The 22119-nt window shown below is 41.5% G+C and overlaps 1 protein-coding gene across 2 annotated transcripts in view; it reads right to left on the bottom strand.

Annotated features, from left to right (window-relative positions):
- shkbp1 (SH3KBP1 binding protein 1) overlaps nucleotides 1-22119 on the bottom strand; it is a 61713-nt gene that overhangs the window by 7946 nt on the left and 31648 nt on the right. For both annotated transcript variants that reach the window (XM_057838719.1, XM_057838718.1), the window contains 14 exons: nucleotides 21569-21614; nucleotides 17781-17913; nucleotides 17621-17701; nucleotides 16253-16417; nucleotides 13919-14009; nucleotides 13650-13840; nucleotides 13474-13589; nucleotides 5358-5445; nucleotides 5184-5300; nucleotides 3610-3780; nucleotides 3394-3549; nucleotides 1792-1888; nucleotides 1065-1249; nucleotides 894-996 (listed from right to left, as the gene is read on the bottom strand). In XM_057838719.1, coding sequence (XP_057694702.1) covers nucleotides 894-996; nucleotides 1065-1249; nucleotides 1792-1888; nucleotides 3394-3549; nucleotides 3610-3780; nucleotides 5184-5300; nucleotides 5358-5445; nucleotides 13474-13589; nucleotides 13650-13840; nucleotides 13919-14009; nucleotides 16253-16417; nucleotides 17621-17701; nucleotides 17781-17913; nucleotides 21569-21614 — 1740 coding nt within the window. The remainder of the gene's footprint in view (nucleotides 1-893; nucleotides 997-1064; nucleotides 1250-1791; nucleotides 1889-3393; nucleotides 3550-3609; nucleotides 3781-5183; nucleotides 5301-5357; nucleotides 5446-13473; nucleotides 13590-13649; nucleotides 13841-13918; nucleotides 14010-16252; nucleotides 16418-17620; nucleotides 17702-17780; nucleotides 17914-21568; nucleotides 21615-22119) is intronic.

Below are 22119 nucleotides of genomic sequence, written 5' to 3'. Positions count from 1 at the left end.
AATCAATAGGAAGTGATCCGGAAATACTCAAAAATCAACAGGAAGTGACCAATAAATAGGAAGTGACCAAAAAATGCCCCAAAAGTATCAGAAAGTGACATGGTAATACCTAAACTGAATTAAAAAAAATATGCAAAAATCAACAGAAAGTAATCTGAAATCTACAGGAAGTTACCCATAAGTGCCACAAATGCAACAGGAAGTGACCAAAAAATGCCACCAAAGTAAAAGTAAGTGGGCCAAAACACACCTGACACAAGAACACCTAAAATGACTATGCAAAAATCAACAGAAAGTGACCTGAAATCTACAGGAACTGACCTGGAAATGCCCCAAAATCAACAGGAAGGGACCAATAAATCGGAAGGGACCAAAAAAATGCTCCAAAAGTATCAGAAAGTGACGTGGGAATACTTAAAAGGATCAAAAAACTATGCAAAAATCAACAAAAGTGATCTTAAATCAACAGGAAGTTACCCAAAAATGGGCCAGAATCGACAGATAGTGACCAATGAATAGGAAGTGACCAAGAAATGCCCCAAAATTAAAAAGAACTGAACCAAAACACCACAAATGACCAAAAAAACTATGCAAAAATCAGAAGAAAATGATCTGGAATCAACAGGAAGTGACCCGGAAATGCCCAAAAATGAACGGGAATTGACCAATAAATAGGAAGTGACCCAAAAAATGCCTCAAAATTATCAGAAAGTAACACGGGAACACCTAATATTACCAAAAAAACTATGCAAAAATAAACCGAAAACGATCTGAAAACAACAGGAAGTTACCCGAAATACCCCAAAATGAACAGGAAGTGCCAAAAATGTACAGGAAGTCACACGGGAACATCCAAAATCATCATTGACAGCCAATGAGCAAATATAGCATACCTGCACATGGAGGTTCTTGGCGTGCTGTCGGGAGTTCTGGTGAGAGCGAGGTCACACTGGTCCAAAAGCTCCAGCAGCTCTTCCTCGGTGGGCCCGCCCAGCGCTGTCGCCATACAACATCCCGTCAGAATCGACTCGGCGCTTACAGTCGCGACGGGCGCCCGCCCTCACCTCGGATGTCCACCTTCCCTGCGATCTCCATGGCGGTTGTCAGGTCCCACATTTGGATGCTTCCGTTGGCGTGTCCGCTGAACAGGTAGCGTCGAGGCCGCGAGCCGATGCGACTGGAACCTTCGCACTCGTGAACCACGAACGCCGTGATGGACGTGCCGTCCACCGAGCGCACCTCGCACACTCTGACGCGTGAGAGCGCACGTTAGCGCATTGGTTGTCATTGACAGCGCCAGCGATGCTACTAGTGATAAACTCATTTCAATTGTCAGCAGAAGCATGAAAAGCCCCTTTGTTGCCCCTACCAATATGGCCTCAAGACAGCCATGTTCGTAGGGGCAACGTTCCCATTGTCAATCAAATTAAGTCATAAATAACGAAAGTTAACGACGACATCTTAGAAGTTATGAACTCGTTTCAATCGACAAGACGAGCACGAACAGACCTTTCATCGCCCCTAAACACATGCCCTCACGGCGGCCATGTTGGTAGGGGCGACTTTCCCATCAAAGTCAATGCACTGCGATTAATATTAGGTCATAACTAGCCAATTTTAAGATGATTTTATCAATGTCCACGCATCTGCTATTTACTCATGGTCTGCCATTGACGGCGCCAGATGTCCAATCCATTTGAAGTGTGAGGGTTGGCAACGAACCTTTCGATTGGATTGGACATCAAGCTAATTCAATTTCAAAGCATTCGATTGGGTGTCTATCGTCGTCACCTCTTCCCGTTGGAGGACAGCCTGACGTATAGTTTGTCGGTGTCCGGAACGACTCTCTGGATGAAGACCTGCTGGTCGTCTCGCTCGCCGTACGGCCCTGACGACAACACAACGCGATGATGAGAAAAATTAGGAGCTGTACTGCCAATCCTCACCATTTTGTAAGTACTCCAAAGAACCGAAAAGCCTTGCGTTCTGTGAAATCAACGGGAAGGGGCCCAGAAATGCCCCCAAAAAGTGGGCCTAACCCAGGAAGTTACCCAATATCAACAGGATGTGAGCCTGAAATAAACCCAAATCAATAGGAAGTGACATGAATACATGACGTGACCCTGAAGTAACCTCGAACCAACAGGATGTGACCCAATATCAACAGGTCGTGACCCCAAAACAACAGGAAGTGACCCGATATCAACAGGAAGCGACCTTGAAGTGCCCCCAAATCAAGAGGAAGTGACCTAAAATCAACAGGAAGTGACCTAAAATGCCTCAAAATCAAAGAGAAAGGGACCGGTTATATACAGGAATTGACCTTGAAATGGCCCCAAATGAACAGAAAGTGGCCCTAAAACTACCCCAAAGCAACAGGAAGTGACATAAAAACAGGAAGTGACCATGAAAGAACCCGATTTCAAAAGAAGTTACCTAAAATGCCCCCAAATCAACATGAAGTGACCCGATATCAACAGGAAATGACCTTGAAGTGCCCCAAATGAAGAGGAAGTGACCTAAAATCAACAGGAAGTGACACGTTGTCAACAGGAAGTGACCAAAAATGCCTCAATATCAAAGGGAAAGGGACCAGTTATATACAGGAATTGACCATGAAATGGCCCCAAATGAACAGGATGTGCCCCTAAAACTACCCCAAAGCAACAGGAAGTGACATTAAAACAGGGAGTGACCGTGAAAGAACCCGATATCAACAGGAAGTTACCTAAACTGCCCCCAAATCAACAGGAAGTGACCCGATATCAACAGGAAGTGACCTTGAAGTGCCCACAAATCATCAGGAAGTGACCCGATATCAACAGGACGTGAACTTGAAGTACCCCCAAATCAACAGGAAGTGACCCGATATCAACAGGAAGTGACCTTGAAGTGCCCCCAAATCAACAGGAAGTGACCTAAAATCAACGAGAAGTGACCCCGAAACGCCACAAAATCAACAGAAAGTGACCTACAATCTAAAGGATAGAATTCTGAAATGCCCCCAAATTAACAGGAAGTGACCCGATATCAACAGCATGTGAGTCTAAAATAACCCCAAATCAACAGGAACTGACCTGATGTCAACAGGGAGTGACCCCAAAGTGCTCCCAAATCAACAAGTGACAAAATATCAACAGGAAGTGACCCAGAATACCCTCAAATCAACGGGAAGGGATCCGATATATACAGGAAGTGACCTTAAAATGTCCCCAAGGCAACGGGAAGTGATACGTTATCACCAGGTAGTGACGCTGAAATGCCCCCAAATCAACAGGAAGTGAAATAATATCAACAGGAAGTGACCTTAAATGCCTCCAAATCAACAGGAAGGGACCTGATATATATATAGTAGTTTTAGGAACTAGCAGTAAGGCTACATTACACGCTAACCTATCTCGGTGCCGGCGCTGCAGCCTCCCTGTCCGTCCACTTCATCCAGGCTGAGGATCTTGAAGGAAGTGAGCGGCGTGGAGCCCGGCTGGGTGGAGATCATGCCCCGGAAGCGTGTCACGGTCCACGTGCGGACGTGGTTGTTGTCCGCGCACACTGCCGAGTACCGAGAAGCCGTTAGCGGAGAAGTCGGCGACACCGTACGCCGACCGTTACCTGAGATGAGGTGCTTCTCAGAGAGCATGATCTTGGTGACGGGGCTGCGGTGGACCGAGAAGGTCTGAAAAAGTTGCGGGCCCGATCCCACGGTTTCCGGGTGCTGCACGATGACGCGCACCGCTCCGGAACTGGTGCCGTAAGCGATCTCGATCCAGTTGCCGCTGTCGCCTGATGAGCAAGACAGAATTTTTTTTGTATTTATATAAAGCGCATTACAGTACATTAACATTGAGTCATTTACTGATGTCGCCCCTACCATAATTAATTGATTATTAATGTCTGTTATTTGTGTCCTATTTTTGGAAATCAAAATATGATCACTCTGGAACGACATACAGCTAGCATGTGTCATTTGTTTTGATGCTTCTGCGCATGCAGGTCTTCTTGCTCAGCTCACGTCGGACTGCGAATTAGTGTGCATGCGTGATACTTGAACGGTCTCAATGGACAAAGGCAGTCTGAACGGACACGCCAAAAAACGGATTTGACAAAAAACCGGATTTGTGCATTAAGACCTGTATTATGCACCTAGCCTTTGATGACGTAACTGCTGCGTGAATTCCAATTTGGGAGACTTGACAGTTCAGACCGCCGCGACATTCTAGAAAATGTAGCCCAGATCGGATTTGAAATGGTCCAGTTCTATGCGACTTGTCCCGTTCAGACTGTCAAGTTAATGCCTCACTCGAGTCGGAAAAACACGAAAAAAATAACATTCGTGCATTAAGACCTGCAGTATGAAACTAGCCTAAGAGCCCCTAAAAATCATGAACTGATGAAAAATCAACATGAAGTGACAAATTAATGTCTCAAAATTAACAGGAATTCACCCAAAATGTACAGGACACGATTTAAGAACACCCCAAATCATCAAAAACTGACATCAAAACCAACTAAAAGTGACCCGAAAGTGCCCCAAAAATATCATGAAGTGACCTGAAATCAATAGGACGTTACCCAGAAATGCCCCAAAATCAACAGGAAGTGGTGACTCTAACAGGAAATGACCCAGAAATGTTCATCAATTAAAAGGAAATGATCCAAAATGCACTAGAAGTGACACTGAATTGCCACAAAAACGTCAAAGTGATCCAAAACTCAACCAAACTTGAGCCATAAGTGCCCCGAAACCAACAGAAAGTGACCTGAAATCAACGAAAAGTGACCCTAAGTGCCCCAAAAACATAAAGTGGCCTAAAATCAAAAGGAAGTTACCCAGAAATGCCACAAAATCAACAGGAAGGGACGAATGAACAGGAAATGACATGACCCAATGCGCCAAAATCTACAAGAATTTATCCAAAATGCACATGATGCAGGGTTACCCCCAAAACATCAGAAAGTGATCCAAAAATCAACCGAAAGTGACCCACAAGTCCCCCGAAACAAACGAAGTGATCCATAATCAACAGAAAGTGACCCCTAGTGCCCAAAGACATTGTAAAGTGACCTGAAATTGACAGGAAAGTACCCAGAAATGCCTGAATTGGAAGTCTGGCGCCGTCAATAGCAGGCAATAAGAACATAGCGGATACGCAATAAAAATCTTTTTAACGGGATGGTGTCCGTACTGGTTTTGGGTGTGAGGTAAACGCTGAGCGCGGTGATGGCGTCCTCGGTGGGGTCCCGATAAAGTTCCGTCACCAACAGATCGTTGTCTTTCATCCTCAGGGGAAACTTCTGAACGTCTGAAATGACAACAACGGTCACCGCTGCGCTCGACGTTCTCATCCCTGCTTTCATACCGATGTAGTAGATGGATCCGTTATTGCACCCGAGGATGAGGAAGGAGGCGGCCGTGTCGTAGCTGCTGATGGGAACGACGTCTTGATTCTGCCAAAGAGACAACAACAAAAAATTGCTGTTAAACTCAACAATTTGACAAAGTCGCAAAATGAATGACAAAACGATAAACTACCAACGTTGAATGTGAGCCACGTGGGCGAGTGCAGAAAAATTTCGACTTGATATCGATACCATATTTGATAATACTAGAGCTGTCCCGACTAGTCGACATTGTCGACGTCATCGATGACGTAAATCCGTTGACGAGCACAACATCCCATCGACGGTTAGTAAAGGGTTAAAAAAATATATGCGTGGAAAGTTCAGAATGTCGGGCACGCTCTGTATGCAAGCGGGGAAAGCGGCACAAAGCCATAAAAAGCGCACCAGAGTGTCCAAAACATTGACTTATTTCAAAGAAACAAAGGAAGGTACACTCTTTCTGTCCTATCTCTTCAATGCCAAGCTTGGCTGCACATCGGCCGTGAATAAACACCTCAAGCGCCGTTGCCCAGTTTGTAAGTCCATCTAACTAACTAACGACATGTTTTATTGAAGTTGTTTAGCAAACGTACTTCCGGTGAACATTTCAAAAATAAAAGCATGTCATGTTCGTCATATAAATAACGGTTTCAGGAGTTAATCCCGCATACTTCAGAATTTAGATTCTACACTAAGAATACCTTTAAAATGACACCCTTTATGAAAAATCTGATTGGCAATGAATAATTATTATAATTATTATAAAACTATTTTATATAGTACTATACTATAATATTAAGGCTAGGTGTTTTTATAAGAATTGTTTTGAATCATGTTGGAAAGGCGAAGTCAGTGTTCTGAATCTGTTCACATTCCATTGTTGTGCACTAGTTAATTCTACCAGCATTTGAACTCATTGTTTATTTGTGATTTATTATTGTTATTTACGTGTTTATTTGTACTTTAATAAATAATTTAAGTGTTCCAATGTGTTTTTGTGAATTGATAAGCGTCAACAAAAATTTCATTGCTAAATTAAATTTAAATTATTAAATTAGTCGACTAATCGTAAAAATAGTCGGCTGACTAATCGGGAGAAAATTAGTCGTTTGGGACAGCCCTAGATAATACATCAAGACCTAAAATCATATGTATTTTTTGTAGGGCTGTCAAAATTATCGCGTTAACGGGTGGTAATTAATTTTTTTAATTAATCACGTTTAGTGCTGCAACGATTAATCGATTAACTCGAGTATTCGATTCGAAAAAAAGATTCAAATTAAATTTTGCGGCTTCGAGTATTCGTTTCATTAAAGTGGCGTTGCAATGGTTTGTTTTGAAAGTGTTTTCATTTAGCTTTATTGATTTGGGTGGATACACTTCCCTCTAGTCTGCTTCATTTCACATGGCTGAATCCAAGTGCTCCCTGTTAAGACTAACATAACCTAAGTTTTTGTTTGAACTAAAGTTTTTTTTTAATGCATTCATAATTTAGTTTATAGGTATATTTAGTGGGGTTTTTTGTGGGAATGTGTGAACCATTTGTTAAGAGCATTGTAAACAAAAAAAAAAAAAAAAAAAAAAAAAAAAACAAGCATTTGATAGCATATAAGATAGCTGACTTTGCTATGTAAGTTAGCCAATTGTTCTTCTGTTGTACATAGATCAATATTTATTAAATGTTTTATACGGTTTAAGGCTCAGCTCAGGTATTTTAAATGTTTATGTTCCTTATCCGAATACTCGATTATTCGAACTAAATAGTTCATCAATTCATCGACTACTAAAATAATCAATAGCTGCAGCCCTAATCACATTAAAATTGACGCAATTAACGCACATGCCCCGCTCAAACAGACTAAAATAACAGTAATGTCAGCTAGTTACTTGTTTTTTTCGTGTTTGGCGCCCTCTGCTGGCGTTTGGGTCCAACTGATTTTATGGGTTAGTACCATGAGTGAGCATGGTGTAATTATTGACATCAACAATGGCGAGCTACTAGTTTACTTTTTGATTGACAGTTTTACAAATTTTAACAAAACGAAAACATTAAGAGGGGTTTTAATATAAAATTTCTATAACTTGTACTAACATTTATCTTTTAAGAACTACAAGTCTTTCCATCCATGGATCGCTTCAAGAGAATGTTAATAATGTTAATGCCATCTTGTTGATTAAACTAATACAATACTTATGTACCGTATGTTGAATGTATATATCCGTCTTGTGTCTTATCTTTCCATTCCAACAATAATTTACAGAAAAATATGGCATATTTTATAGATGGTTTGAATTGCGATTAATTACGATAAATTAATTTTTATGTTGTAATTAACTTGATTAAAAATTTTAATCGTTTGACAGCCCTAATTTTTTGTAATTAACTATCAGTGTTCCTCTATGTCCCAAAATCAATAGGAAACGATCCCTGAAATGCAGCTAAATGTACAAGAAGTGATCCATAAGTACCCCCAAATTAACCAAGAAGTCAACTGAAAACGCCCCGAAATCAACAGGGCGTGACCAACGAGCAGGAATAATGCTCTAAAATCAACAGGAAAAGACCCAAAATAAGCAGGAAGTGACCCTAGATTGCCGCAAAATGTACTACTGGAAGTGACTTATACTGTATCTACCCTAAAATTCTTATGAACAGGAAGTGACCATTAACTCATGAACAGGAAGTGACCATTAACTCATTCACTCCCAGCCATTTCCACCGGTGCAACAACCTTCGCTCCCGGCTGTTTTACTGGATTTTGACTGATTTTGTTGTGTTCTATTGCTATATAAACATGGAACCCACCAAAAGAAAGATTCGAATCTCTTCTTTCAGCAGGAAAAAAAAGTTAATCTTTTTCCATTCTTTAGAAATCAGCATTAGTAAATTAGTTTGAGCAATTTTCCAATTTCTGATGAAAAAACAGCTTTTTGTAAAAGCATACATTTCAAACATAACTTTGACTTTAACACAGCTATTTTTTGCTTTTGTGACATCCCAAACATCTGAATGATGCTTTCCTTCTACAAAATAACATAAACAACAAGACAAATAGAGCTTTTGATAGCAAAGTAACAATTTATTTACACATAACTAAACTATTGAACTGAGAGATGACGCTGTGGTGGCCGCTACAGCCGGGGTAAATTTTTCCCTCATCGCCGCCTGTCTCGGCCGTGCGGCCCGGCCTTTCGTTTTGTTGGATCGGGTTGCGGGTCTTACAAAATTCGCTACTGCCCTCCAGTGGGCAGTTTTATTGCTTTAAAATGGATTCTCAGCATTGTGCTTTGGAGCTAAGTCGCATCAGAACCTAGAGATGTCTCTTGTGAAAAAAAAAAAAAAAAACATAAAAGACGTATAAATACGTCTTTGGGACACTGAAACAATTCAAAATAAAACGTATTTATACGTTTTTGGGAGCAAATGAGTTAAATGGTGCCAGTACTTGTGCCCATTTTTTGAGTTTTGTGTATAATGGTAATGACTTTTTTAAAAAATTCCTATTCTCCTTTGCGTTTTTTCATTGCAAGCAAAATAAATGAAGATATTACTACCAAAGCATTTGTAATTGCAATCATTTTCTGGGAAAAATTGAGCATTATCTGACAGAATTGCAGGGGTGCCAATACTTTTGGCCAGCAGTGTAGTTACTTAAAGGGATCCTCTATTTTTAAGACAGGTAATTCTTAAAAGATAAATGTTAGTATGAGTTATAATAATGATATTAAAACCTCTCTTAATGTTTTTGTTTTAATAAAGTTTGTAAAATTATTTTAAGTGATAGGTCGCCATTCTTGTTACGTCGCAGTGCGTCACGTCACCGGGCCCGTTGCCGAAATTCCAGCGTGTCACTCGCTACCTTTCCCAACATGTCGTCGGTTCTACCCTTCCTATTTGAAACAGATCTGAAAAGTGAAGAGCAGGACAGCACTGTCGCTCGTTCACAAGACGAGCTTCAGGGAAAAATGCGTGCAGCAAATACCTGATAAGACAAAAGTTGCGCAAAAGTCTCATTGACAATAGAGTGAGCGATATGTATGCTGTTGGGAACTCTGGTTTTATTAGCAGATATTCAAGGTAAGCATATTGCGTTTTCAAACTTATCCCAATTATGTAGATTGTTAGCATCTAGAGCTGTCGTGTGCATTACATACAGTACAGGCCAAAGAGCACACCTTGTGTAATCCATGTCTTGTACATTGTAATGCGTGGTAGCTAGGATACATGTATAAAAGTACCAAAAAGGGGAGAAGCTTCCACCTATGCACATTTATTGATTCACAAAAAATAATATTTCCACCTTGGCCACTCTTCACTTGGGAGCTCAGCAGTACGCAAACACGCGTTCCCTGACGAACTCCAACATTGTTGTAAGGTCCACGTCAGAGACAATGTCGTCACTGTAGCGTGCCATAGTGCTTTAATTATTTAGTATGATTTGGGGAAAACTCCCACGAAGAATAGTCAACCAAAAAGATAGCAATAGTAATCCAAATCCGCGTTTTTTTACTCACTAGAAAATCCAGGAATTAGACCGATCCCATGGCAATGTTGGAGCCACGATCAGGCCGTCGATTCCACAAAACAGACTGATCCGAAAAGCCGCCGTGGGACCGACGAATAAAAAAAATAGATCCGAAACCAATATTGCAGACGCGGTGGGACCGTCGGATCCAGAAAATAGACGGATCCCTTACTTCAGGGGTCCCCATCTGCCGGGCCGCGGACCGGTACCGGTCTGTGGCACATTTGCGACCGGGCCGCGAGGAAAAAAATAATTTAATCACGACCGCATTCTGACCGAATTAACCCTGTGCCCCTGCTTAACACACCAATATCTCTGTCTACTCTAGATATAATACTACGGAATGGATTACAATGTCGTCATAGAAGTCCATTGATTGGACTGCTAGCAGTACATCTTGTTTGTGTATATAATATATCTACGTGCGCTTGTCCTCGATAATAGCGTATTACTAGGCCGCTGCGCAGCACATTTGTTCCCGGAAATAATTAGCCCCCGCACGAGCGAAGATAACAGGAAAACAGACGTCTTTGGAAATATTTTTACGGCGAAAAGGGCACCTGACGAGCCTACAACCTCGAAGACCCACGAACTGCGAAGGAGTGGATTCGTGACCCGTTTGTGAATAAACAGAGAGATCGCAAATGACGGCGACCTTATTAAACGTACATTTGAGACAACAACTCTACCGAGGTTCTGGATTAAAGTCATTCTGGAATATCCTGACATCGGGACAAGAGCGTTGAAAACCTTGCTACAATTTCCAACATCGTATCTTTGTGAAGCGGGCTTCTTAATTAATGTTTAATGACAAGGCGAAGTCGTTAATGGTGAGTGCGGTGTGCAGCTGTTGTGTGAAGCTTACATGGCAGGATGAATCTGAGGAGCACATTTCTACAAGTCCTTCCATGATCAAACGTAAGTTAATATTCCTTTCTTTCAAGAAAGTTTGTGGTGTTTACTTTGGAATCGCTGCATTTGCGCATTTTGCGGCTATGTTTAACGCAGAGGTTGCGCTAGACTTTTTCGTTGTCTGTCATTTTGACTGACAGGGTCATAAAAATCCGGTCATAATCTATTTTTACCAGTCACTTAAATTTTTTAAATGATGTTAATGACATTGTGGTGACCCTTTGTTTGGCATAATTCACCTTCCGTACTTGTGTGTCCATTTGGCCGAGCGCGTTACAGGCAACGACACAGTCACGTGACAGGGACATTTAAGAGCCGCGCGCATTCCGGCGTGAATAGAGAGTTCACAGAGAGCAGCAGAGCTTCAGCGGTTGGACACAGCAATTCGAGCTAACAAGACTCTTAACATTGCATACCGCTTCAACAGTATTTAGTAGTGATGGCCAAATGAAGCCTCATGAAGCAATGAAGCTTTGCAGCCAATCGGTTTGCACATGTAGCAAAGCTTCATTGTGCTTCATTTACTCTATGGCGCCATCAAGTGGTCTACAACAGGGGTCCCCAACCTATTCCACTAAGGCCCACTGTGGGTGCAGGATTTCATTCTTACCGAACAAGATGACAACACTTTTTCCCCAATCTGGTGTTTTACAAGTGCAATCAGTTGATTGCAGTCAGGTGTGGCTTGTTTTAGCAGAAGCCTCATTGGTTCAAGTGTCTCTGCTGGATCAGCTGGAACAAAAACCAGGACCCACAGTGGGCCTTGAGGACTGGGTTGGAGACCCCTGGTCTACAAGCCCAAGTGGTCAACATTGTTAAGAATTTAATGGTTATTTGATTATGACAAAGATATGAATGTGCTTATGTTAGTAATTTAGTATGTGAACAAAATACAACAAGTGCTAAGGATAATTTGTTATTCATTTTTGTTGAGAAATAATAGCTTTGCCACAGTGGCTGGCTACACTAATGGATTGTTCATTCTGTTGATGTTTGGTTCAGATAGGTTCACACACTCACATTTATATTAATGTAGTTCTTCTCCCTTACCTTATTGAAAGCAATCAAATGAAAATGTTCCCATACAGGGGAGGGTCGCTTTTTTTGCGCAGTTTCCATCGCAAGCAAAGGACAAGGCTCGAAAAAAGATTACACTGGTTGCACTGTTGCGCACAGATCATGCAACAAGTACAGGAGCCCGAAATGCACAAAATGTGAGATAACAGGCGATCGCCATTGCGTTTTGCAACCAATTTATACCGTAGTCTGTAGCCTACTGTGTTTGCAATGCGCGCCGAACGTCGGATCACTTCCGAAGCGTTCATTAGATTCAACCGGCCGGCGAGGCTTCTCACGACATCATTTCCGGGTTCTGCCGAAATGACGTGCGCCACGCTACAAGCTTCGTGGAAACACTCCTCCCATTACTCGACACAAGCTCCGGAACCTCGGCCCATTTCGTCCCATCACGAGTATTTAGTTTTCATTGAAATTAATATTCTGTCCGAACAAGCTTAACAGAGAATCCACACCCTGCCATCACACATCAAGCAGAAGAATATGTAACTTTTTCTCCGCAGTGACAAAAACAGCTGACTGTGGCCCAGGTCGGTATGGAACAATGAAATTAATAGTTCACCTGCTGTGGCCTGACCGCAGTCTTCCTCCTGGTGCGCATGGACTTGAATTGCGTGCCCGCTTGTGCAGTCCCTGTTTTTTCACCTCTTTTATCAACACCATCGTCGTTTTGGGGCTTTTTGAAGAAACTTCGGACACTCAGTTGCCTTGACATTTTTCAGAGTAAAGCCAACGACGTCATGCATCAAGAGAGACAATAGCTAATTAATATGCCCACTCGCCACCCTGTGGTCTGGGGTGTGAATTGCAACCTGTCAAAATGACGGATGGACTTCAGTTTTTTCCGTCACCGTTTTAAAAAATCGGTCAACGACGGAAAATATTCGGTTAACGCGACCCCTGGTTTAACGTTACACGCATGCGCAGAACCGCATCGTTGCAATTTTTGATGGGTTGCAAAATTTGTCAGAACACCAGTCCGTGAAAAAAAAAGACCCAAATAACACCGGTCCGTGGTGCAAAAAAGGTTGGGGACCCCTGCCTTACTGGACTGAGGATCCAGGAAAAATGTTCGGGCGCCAGTTGTAACGCGTGGTGGGTAGGATACGTGCATACAGGGACCAAAAAGTGGGAGAAGCTTCCACTTATGCACATTTATTCACTAAAAATAATAATTCCACCTTGACCACTCGCTTCACTCCCCTTGTTTCCATTTGACTGGAAATTGCATCCAAAAGCAGCACATCGTGGCATTTGACTTGGCGAGTTTAGCCAGCAATAAGCAATTGTTGAACACGCTACACATTTGGAAAGATCCCAATGACGTCATCACTGCGAGCCCGCAAACCATGGCGCCAACTAACGGTCAAAATATGTAGGAAATATTATAAAATATTGCCATTGATTTAACATTTTATGTGTTTCTAACAACATATTTTAGTACAAGAGAACAATTGTGGTTTATTAGAGCCTACATGTATTTAAGGTAGAAGATCACTTTAAATATATTGAGTTAATTTTGTACTCCAAGAACGCAGTCACACAGAGAAGTGGTTCTTGCGGTTGCGCGAGCGCCCACCTGCCAGTGCTTGGTGACGGCATTCCACACGCCAACCTTCCCGGTGTGACTTGTGGCAATCAGCTGGTTCCCCACGAAGAAGAGAGACTCCACCGGCACGTTGAGGCCAAATACGCCTGAAAAGACGGCGGCGCGTCAAGACAAAAGTCCAGAAGACGAGACGGGACGGGCCTCACCGATCTCGTTCCCGTTGCCGTCGGGGCAGATGGACCAGAGGATGATCTCGGTTCCCGAGGCAACGGCCACCATCTTGTCGTTGTCACCGAGGCAGCCGCCCATCACCCTGGCGTTGAGCGCCACCCGGTCGATCAGACAGTCCAGGCGAGGCGACGTGAAGACCTGCTGCCAGCCGCTCGACTCCTTCACTCTGGATGGACAAAATTACATTGGCGGCATCATCATTCCATTCGCCGCAGTAATCAATGTTCTTTCCAGTCTTGCGTACCTGTAACAGGCCACAAACTGCGAGTATGCCACTGCGATCCAATTGTGATGCCCGCAAATGATCCTGACCAAGCCGGGATCTGACAACGGACCTGCACGCACAAGAGTCCCGATTACTGGTGCACGATAATTATTGGTCCAATAATAGGAATTATGACATCAACCCGATAAATCCAATAACATTATTAATAGTACCAATAATATGTACTGTGCTGGCACACTAGCATGGGAAAGCAGTTGACCATTTGCGGGGCATTGCTCCCACCTGCTGGTCAGAATAATTTGGTGCATCTATTTTTGTTACAGTAGTTTGGTTCACATTACAAGCTCATTCACATACACATTGTAGTGTCTAGCGGTAGCACTGACAATCGTGAATGCTTTCTCTTACGTTTCCGCCTCGGAAATATATGTCCAAGTATTTTATGTTTACTATAACATATGGATGTGCAACATGTTTACTTCTGTGGTGAAGGGTCATATGTACAGAACTTAATAAGTTGTTGTGTTATAGAAGCCAGTCAATGCTTTAGTAGCTCAAGCTAGTGTGCTATGCTATACATATAATAGTTGTGTATATAAGTGTATTGTGCAGTTTGTTGTATATTGAGTATTGAATATGTGTATTTTTCTGTTGTACTTTCACAATATTAAGACGAGGGTCTTCCCATAAAAGGAAGAAAAGACCAAGCCTTGTGGTTTATGGAAGTGCATTCATTTTGAGATGGCTGTCGGGCAGTGCAGATGTGAAACGCACTGTTTTGTTCATGTCATTATGAAAAATCTGGTGAGATCAAAGGCAAATCTATGTTGAATCCACCACTAGTTTTTTTTTTTTTTTTTTTTTTTTAAACCTCCAGGTAGGGCTGGGCGATATGGCCTTAAGTACGTATCACGATAAATTGAGCAGATTTACCTCGATAACGATAAATGACGATAAATTTGCCCAAGCAAACTGTTATATCATTAGAAAATTTGAATCAATGCATGGAATACAAATGAACAGTTTCTCGTTAAATTTATTTACCAGCTTTCAATTTAACAATTGCACATGCAGTCTAAACATTAAGTATTAAAAAAAATCTTGTAAACAATAAGAATTCTTGTGTGAACATTTATAACAGCTTGTATGACTTGAAAAATATCATCACTTGAATTTCATTAAATTCATTCCGCATTGTTATACACTAGATAGTGGCATACGTTTAGATATTTAGAATAAATACAAATACGACACATCCACCCGCCCCCCAGAAATTATACTTAATTAAAAAATAAAATGTTCCCCAAACCTTTCCTTTCTTTTATTCGGCTCAATTATTTACATCTTATGATTTTGGAAATCCTTACAGTATGCAATAAATAATATTCCTGTTCCCAAGCACTGTGCTTACTGTACTGTAATTTTTACAAAAAACATAAACAATACATAGTTACTCCCCGTCATCTAGGACGAGCCACTTACAAGACTAGCACTGTCGTGTATTACAAATACTGCTTTGAACACATCTTCACAGACAAAAGCAATGACACAGGTTTCACATAGTTTAATTGTGTAAATCACACTTAATAACGATACGATCTCCTGGTTGAAATAGACGACATCCACTTAATTCTATTGAAGATATGTAATGCTGAGGCAATTTGTCAACTTTACTTTTAAAAAGAAACGTGCACTGTTTATCCAGTAGATGGGGCTCTTGCAGTGTGTCAAACAGTGATTCAATTTAGGGCAATTGTCTTAAAAGTGGTTCATTGTTTCAGAAAGCCTCGGTTTTTCCATCCCTATCTGGAACCCGTCAAGAGTTTACTTAATGTCGGGTGAAAGTTTGGCGAAGCTAACTTAAGCCTGACTTCATCCCGTTTACTTGTAGCGTTAGCCGCTAGCGTTAGCTGCTAGCGTTAGCCTACCGGGCTTCTGTTTGATTGGCTTCCTGAAAACCATGTGACTCCAAACGTAAGCACACTGTCTGCTTTCTTAAAGGGGAATGAACCTAGCCGAACAACACAGAGTCAAAGCGGGATGAAAAGACTATATTTTCTTCTTTTATTAAATTACCGAATTTACCGACATGGTCAAAATTATGTCGGTCATCGTGAAGAATTTCGGTAACGGTAAATTTTCGGTTTACCGCCCTGCTCTACCTCCAGGTGTTCAAAAACTCAGGTTATAAATTCAAAAAATTATATATTTATTATCGGTTATTGATATCGGTATCGGCTTTGAGGAGCAGGAAGTTATCGATATCGGTATCGGTTCCAAAAAATGGATATCGTGCACCCCTAGTCCCGATGAACGTGGATTAGCCTTCGCGTTGACGCGCTTGACACTTACCTCCCGACACCCTTTCGTCGCCCCTCGTCAGCATCCCGGAGTTACCCAGGTTGGGCGGCATGGTGTTGCTGCGTCGAACCGGCGCTCTCTCACCGGGCGCCGGTCGACCCGTCGCGAACTGAGAGCCAGCCACGCTGTGACGATTGCGCCGCTTGGCCGGGTGGACTGCAACATTAACATTACAAATGAAACTCGCCGCCTTACCGCTGACGGCAATAGACGGCAATGGAAAGTGTTTTGAGATGACTGTTGCCATGATGCTGAACTTTTCAACAATAACAATAGTCGAAAATACACTACTATATACTATAAAACAACAAAATGTGATCCAAAATCAATAAAAAGTGACCCGGAAATTAAAATCCAAATCCAAGAGGAAGTGCTTTGGAAAAGCCATAAAATCAACAGAAAGTGACATAGAATGTATAAGAAGTGGTGTGGGAATGCCCCAAAAACTTCAGAAAGTCCCATAAAAAAAAATCAAACAAAACTGATCCAAAATCAATAAGACGTGACCTGGGAATGCCCCAAAATCATCAGATATTGCCCCAAAACCAACAAAAAGTGACCCGAAACCAACAGGAAGTGACCCAGAAATGCCATTAAATCAAAGATAAGTGACCCAAAATGTAAAAGAAGTGAGCTGGAAATGCCCCCAAATCATCAGATATTGCCCCCAAATCAACAAAATGTGATCCAAAATCAAAAGTGACCTGGAAATGACCCAAAATAAAAAGGAAGTGACCTCTAAATGCCATAAAATCAACAGAAAGCAACAGAAAATGTAACCTAAGAATGCCCCAAAATCATCAGATAGTGCCCCCTAATCTACAAAAAGTGACCTGAAACCAACAGAAAACGGCCCAGAAATGCCATAAAATCCATTGGAGGTGACCCAAAATACACAAGAAATCAACGGGGAATGCCCCAAAATATTCAGAAAGTGCCCCAAAATCAACAAAAACTAATCCAAAATCAACAAGAAGTAACCTGGCAAAGCCCCAACATGAAAAGGAATGTACCAATGAACAGTAAGTGACGCGGAAATGCCATTAAATCAAAGATAAGTGACCCAAAATGTACAAGAAGTGACCTGGGAATTCCCCAAAATCATCAGATATTGCCCCAAAATCAACAAAAAGTGACCCGAAACCAACAGGAAGTGACCCAGTAATGCCATAAAATCAACGGGAAGTGACCCAAAATGTACAAGAAGTGTTTTGGGAATTCCCTGAAATCGTGACTTCAATAGCACTTAATGAGTTTTAATCAAATTTACCCTTTGACAACAAATTTATGGTGACCTGTGATAGAGTAAAACAAATAACTGAGCATCAGTACTTTTGACAACTCCATTTTAAGATTTACCCGGCGGAGGCAGGTAGCCGTTAAACAGGACGTTTCCGCAGGAGGAGCGGTCCAACTCGTCACACAGCTGCAGCTTGCGCACTGGAAACGCGATAGGGACATCGTGAAGACCTCTAACCCGAATAAGAGGCAACAACGCGAGCAAAAAAACCGAACTCACCGAGAGGCGTGATCCCGTAGAACTCGGCCTCGTGCATGAGCATGTGCACGCTGATGGAGCGCGGGTGAAGTTCTTTGGTCCGCAGAAAGTTGAGGATGGACGCAAAGAGAGACGGATCTCTGTCGATGAAGATCTAAGGACAAGCGTTAATAGCAAGATGCCCAAGCCATTGTCATTGTCACTACCAGATCATGACGGGCTACCGGACTTCTTGTGTGTAATGTGAGGCTGCGCGCACGTGTGCCAGTGATTAGAACAAGAGAAAGAGAGAGTTCACTGCCACATTCAGCTTGAGTTGCCGAATCGATAATATGAAATGTCGAGAGTTTCTTTTCTGTTATTAGATCCAGTGTGCCTCCGTCACATGTGAGTAAATGAAGCCAACTGCATTGTTTCTTTGTTGATGACACGTTACTACTTATCACGGAGTGCTAAGCTATTTAGCGATGATGCTAATCAGTGTCCTAAGCATCCGTTTGTATTGTGATTTGGAGAAGCATATTAGCGCTTGAGGTTTTGTTAGATAATAAAGTTGATAGTAAATTTCTTTTTATAAAGAAACCACATACAAACTAGTGCTGCAACTATTAATCGATTAACTGGAGTAATTCAATTAGAAAAAAAGCTTCAAATTAAATTTTGCTGCTTTGAGGATTCCTTTAATTAAAGTGGCGTTGTAATGTTTTTTTTTTTGATTGGGTGGATACACTACCCTCTAGTGGCAACAGTGAATATGACATAACTCATTAAACATGGCTGAAACCCGTTGCTCCCTGTTAAGACCAACATAAGGTAAGTTTTTGTTTGCACTAATATGTTTAATGCATTTATAGGTATAATAATAAGGGGAATATGTGTTTGAACGATTTTTTAATAGCATTGTAAAAAAAACAACATTTTATAGCATTACATCTAGCAGACTTTGGCTATGCAAGTTAGCCAATTGTTCTTTTATTTTACTTAGATCCTCATTAACTTATTTTTTAGACCATTTAGGCTAAAATCAGGTATTTTCATTTTCATGTTTCTAATCCGATTACTCGAACTAATTCATAGATCAATCAACTACTAAAATAAACGATAGCTGCAGCCCTAACATAAAACCATTCATATAACAGCTTAGAGTCCCAACACAAACTCCCATTCAAACTGTCAATTGTCATACAAGAGCGTGCGTGAAAAAATTGGACTTTGTCTTCATTGTTACTTACAACATGCCTAAAACAACTTCAAGTTAAACTGTGAAAGTAATTGAAATAAGTGAAATTTATCCAATTAATTGTTTAATTAATTGGCCTATTCCTCGTGATTAAAAATAATCATTAGTTGCAGCCCTATCTAAAGATTACATTTTCTTGATTTTGGATCATTTCATATGAATTTGGTCACATTCTTACGTCACTTCCTTTTCAGTAACCTAAAATCAAAGCTGTAAATGCCCCAAAAAGAAAAGAAAGTGACCGAAAATCAAGAGGAAGTGACTTGAAATGCCCCTAAATTAACTCATTGGCTGTCAGTGACGACCATAGACGTCTGTTTGAAGTGGGGAGGGATGCCAGCGAATGAACATTGCCTGCAAGTACCCTAAAATTACTGGTAGTTCCCAGGGTCTCTAAAAGTACAGTAGGAGCTAGAGCCTTTAGCTACCAAGCTCTGTCTTATGGAATCAGCTTCCAGCTAGTATTAAAGAAGCCGAGACAGTCTGTACATTTAAGATTAGACTAAAAACATTCCTATTTGACAAAGCTTATGGTCAGGCTAGTTGAAATCGAACTAGACTCACAGTTCAGTCTAAGCTGCACTAGAAGCTATAATGCTAGGGGAAGTACAGCCACTGTGTCCTATCCCCGGTTTCTCACTCTACCTACCACTTGTCTTTACTTTATTTCTTTTTTCTAATTTTAGTATCTAGTTGACTAGTCCCTTCATCACTAGTCCCCTTTCCCCCTTCCCCTCTGGGGGAGGGGCTATTTTTCAGCCCCAGCCTACTGACTATCCTGGCCCCGAGCTGGATAGACGTCCTCTGTGCCCCCCCCCATCTCATCTGGCTAGATAGACCCCCTCTTGTTTCTTCCCTCCATTACATCTCTACAAACTGGACCTCCTGCTGCTAATACCCACCATCAGTCCTGGTGCATCTATAGACCCTACTCACGTGACGTCACAGCCACGCCCCCGCGCCATGTTGTCCGGATACTAGTCATGTTAATGCATTAGCGCTTCGTAAATTCCTCCTATTATGGCGTGTTTTTCTGCTCGTTAACATTAATAATCAAAATGGTGAAGTCGTGTGTGGCGGTCGGTTGCAAAAACAGAGAAGATAGACGGAGAGACTTGAATTTTTACCGTATTCCGAGAGACCCGAAGAGGAGACCGAGATTGACTGCTGCAATTCGACGAGAAAACTGGGCTCCAAACGACTACCACAGATTACGTAGTAGTCATTTTATATCTGGTAAGATGCATTTAATATATATTTAGAGGGTTTTGGGCTGAGAACCACAATTAAGATCATTGCTAGGCTAATCGCCGACAACATACACTCAGACGTTGTGAATGAACTACCTGAAAATATATAATTATAAGGGGATAATCAGACAGTTGTCATACAATTAATTTACAATTTCACTATTGAGGTCAAAAGCCAAAAAATAAATTCAACTAGGGACAATCTGGAGTAGTGCTATCGCACTTCATATTTATTACGTATTATATATGTATATAGTGAGAGTGCCATCGCTAAACCATATAAACATTAAAAGCCCTAGCTCCATTGACAAATGATATGAAATACATTAGACTTGACAGTGGATGTTAGCAAGAACAAAAGATTTTGAATTGAAAATTTCGTAACTCACCTTCCGAGCACAAGATTCCTGCCGAATTTTCGTGTACGAGGACCTGTTTCACCCAACCAGCAACGCAGCATTTATAAGCCTCCAAGCTCTTAAAGTTTTTCAAACTTTCGTGAGAATAGGCTGATTTTGTGTGGACAAGATAGTTGTAAATATCAGGATATCAGATGTCAGGCGAAGCCAGCGGGTCGAAAAACATCGATTTAGGCATCAAATACGGATCTGGCGAATGGATAAACTGAAGCTTTTCCACGTAACGCCTTTTATGCAACGGATCCAATGAGTTTACAGCGTCAGATAACACCGGGGCTTCCATGAATTGCTCTATAACTTGCTCGACTAATTGAAAACAATGAGAATAGGTCTGAAAAAGAGGTACAATATGGCGGCCGGAAACAGCGACACGCCCATTTTGTGACGTAGGTGAGTAGGGTCTATAGCCTGTCCGTCCTGGGAGTGGATCTCTCCTGACTGTGGTTCTCCCCAAGGTTTCTCATTTTTCTCAAAGGGTTTTTGGAGTTTTTCCTTGCCGACATGAAGGGTCTAAGGATGAGGGTTGCCCAGGATATGAATTTCATCTATTTCACCTACTGTTTCTGACTGTGTATCATATGTAGTCTGCAAAGCCCTCTGAGACAACCTTGTTGTGATATAGGGCTATACAAATAAAATTGAATTTAATTAAAATTACAAGGAAGTGATCCGATTTGGCTTCTATTTACAACAATAAACATCCAATTCAATTAAACTGCAACGACTAGCTGCGCATGTTAAGATTTCAGTGCGACTGACGTCAATGGCAGCCAGTGAGTTAATTTTTTGGCCCGCCAAAAAAATACTCCGGCCCCAAAGAACTAATTGCCATTAAAGTGGCCCACGAATACACATGAGTTCGACAAAAGTTAGTCCAAAAGCCAAGAATTATTGACTTACGGCTCCAGTTTCATCCTTCAGGGTGGAAATGCGTCCACTCAAAAGACTGCAAACACACACAAATACAATGTTAATTTGAATATTTCCCATCAAGTAGGTATGTTATGTGTATATTTCCACGCACTGTCACGAGTGAACGCTGCTATGTTCGCTAACCCGGAAGTGACTGACTTCCTCAAACATGTTTTCGATTGCTTATGTGTAAACAAAGAAATGATTCCAAATACACAAACGTGTAGATTAATTCAAGTTAACTCATTCGCTCCCAAAAACGTATAAATACAGTCTATTTTTAATTGTTTCAGTGTCTGATGGGGAAAAATATTATGTGACCCAAAGTGAATTAGCACATTATGCCTTATGATAAATTCAATCCGGGTCAAAGGGCGGAATGAAGGGGGAAAATATTATGTGATGCCTTAACATTAGCACATTATGCCTTTGTGATGTATGATTGCCTCTGTGACCATATTATTTTTTTTTTACGTGCTTGGGTTCCATAGTTAGGAGGGAGTCTCACGAGATAACTTGTTTTGCACCATAGTACGCGC

This window comes from Corythoichthys intestinalis, chromosome 6 (genome assembly GCF_030265065.1).
Source record: "Corythoichthys intestinalis isolate RoL2023-P3 chromosome 6, ASM3026506v1, whole genome shotgun sequence".
Classification (NCBI taxonomy): domain Eukaryota; kingdom Metazoa; phylum Chordata; class Actinopteri; order Syngnathiformes; family Syngnathidae; genus Corythoichthys; species Corythoichthys intestinalis.
Note: the sequence above shows the minus strand (reverse complement) of the source record. Positions and strands in the feature narration are given on the sequence as shown.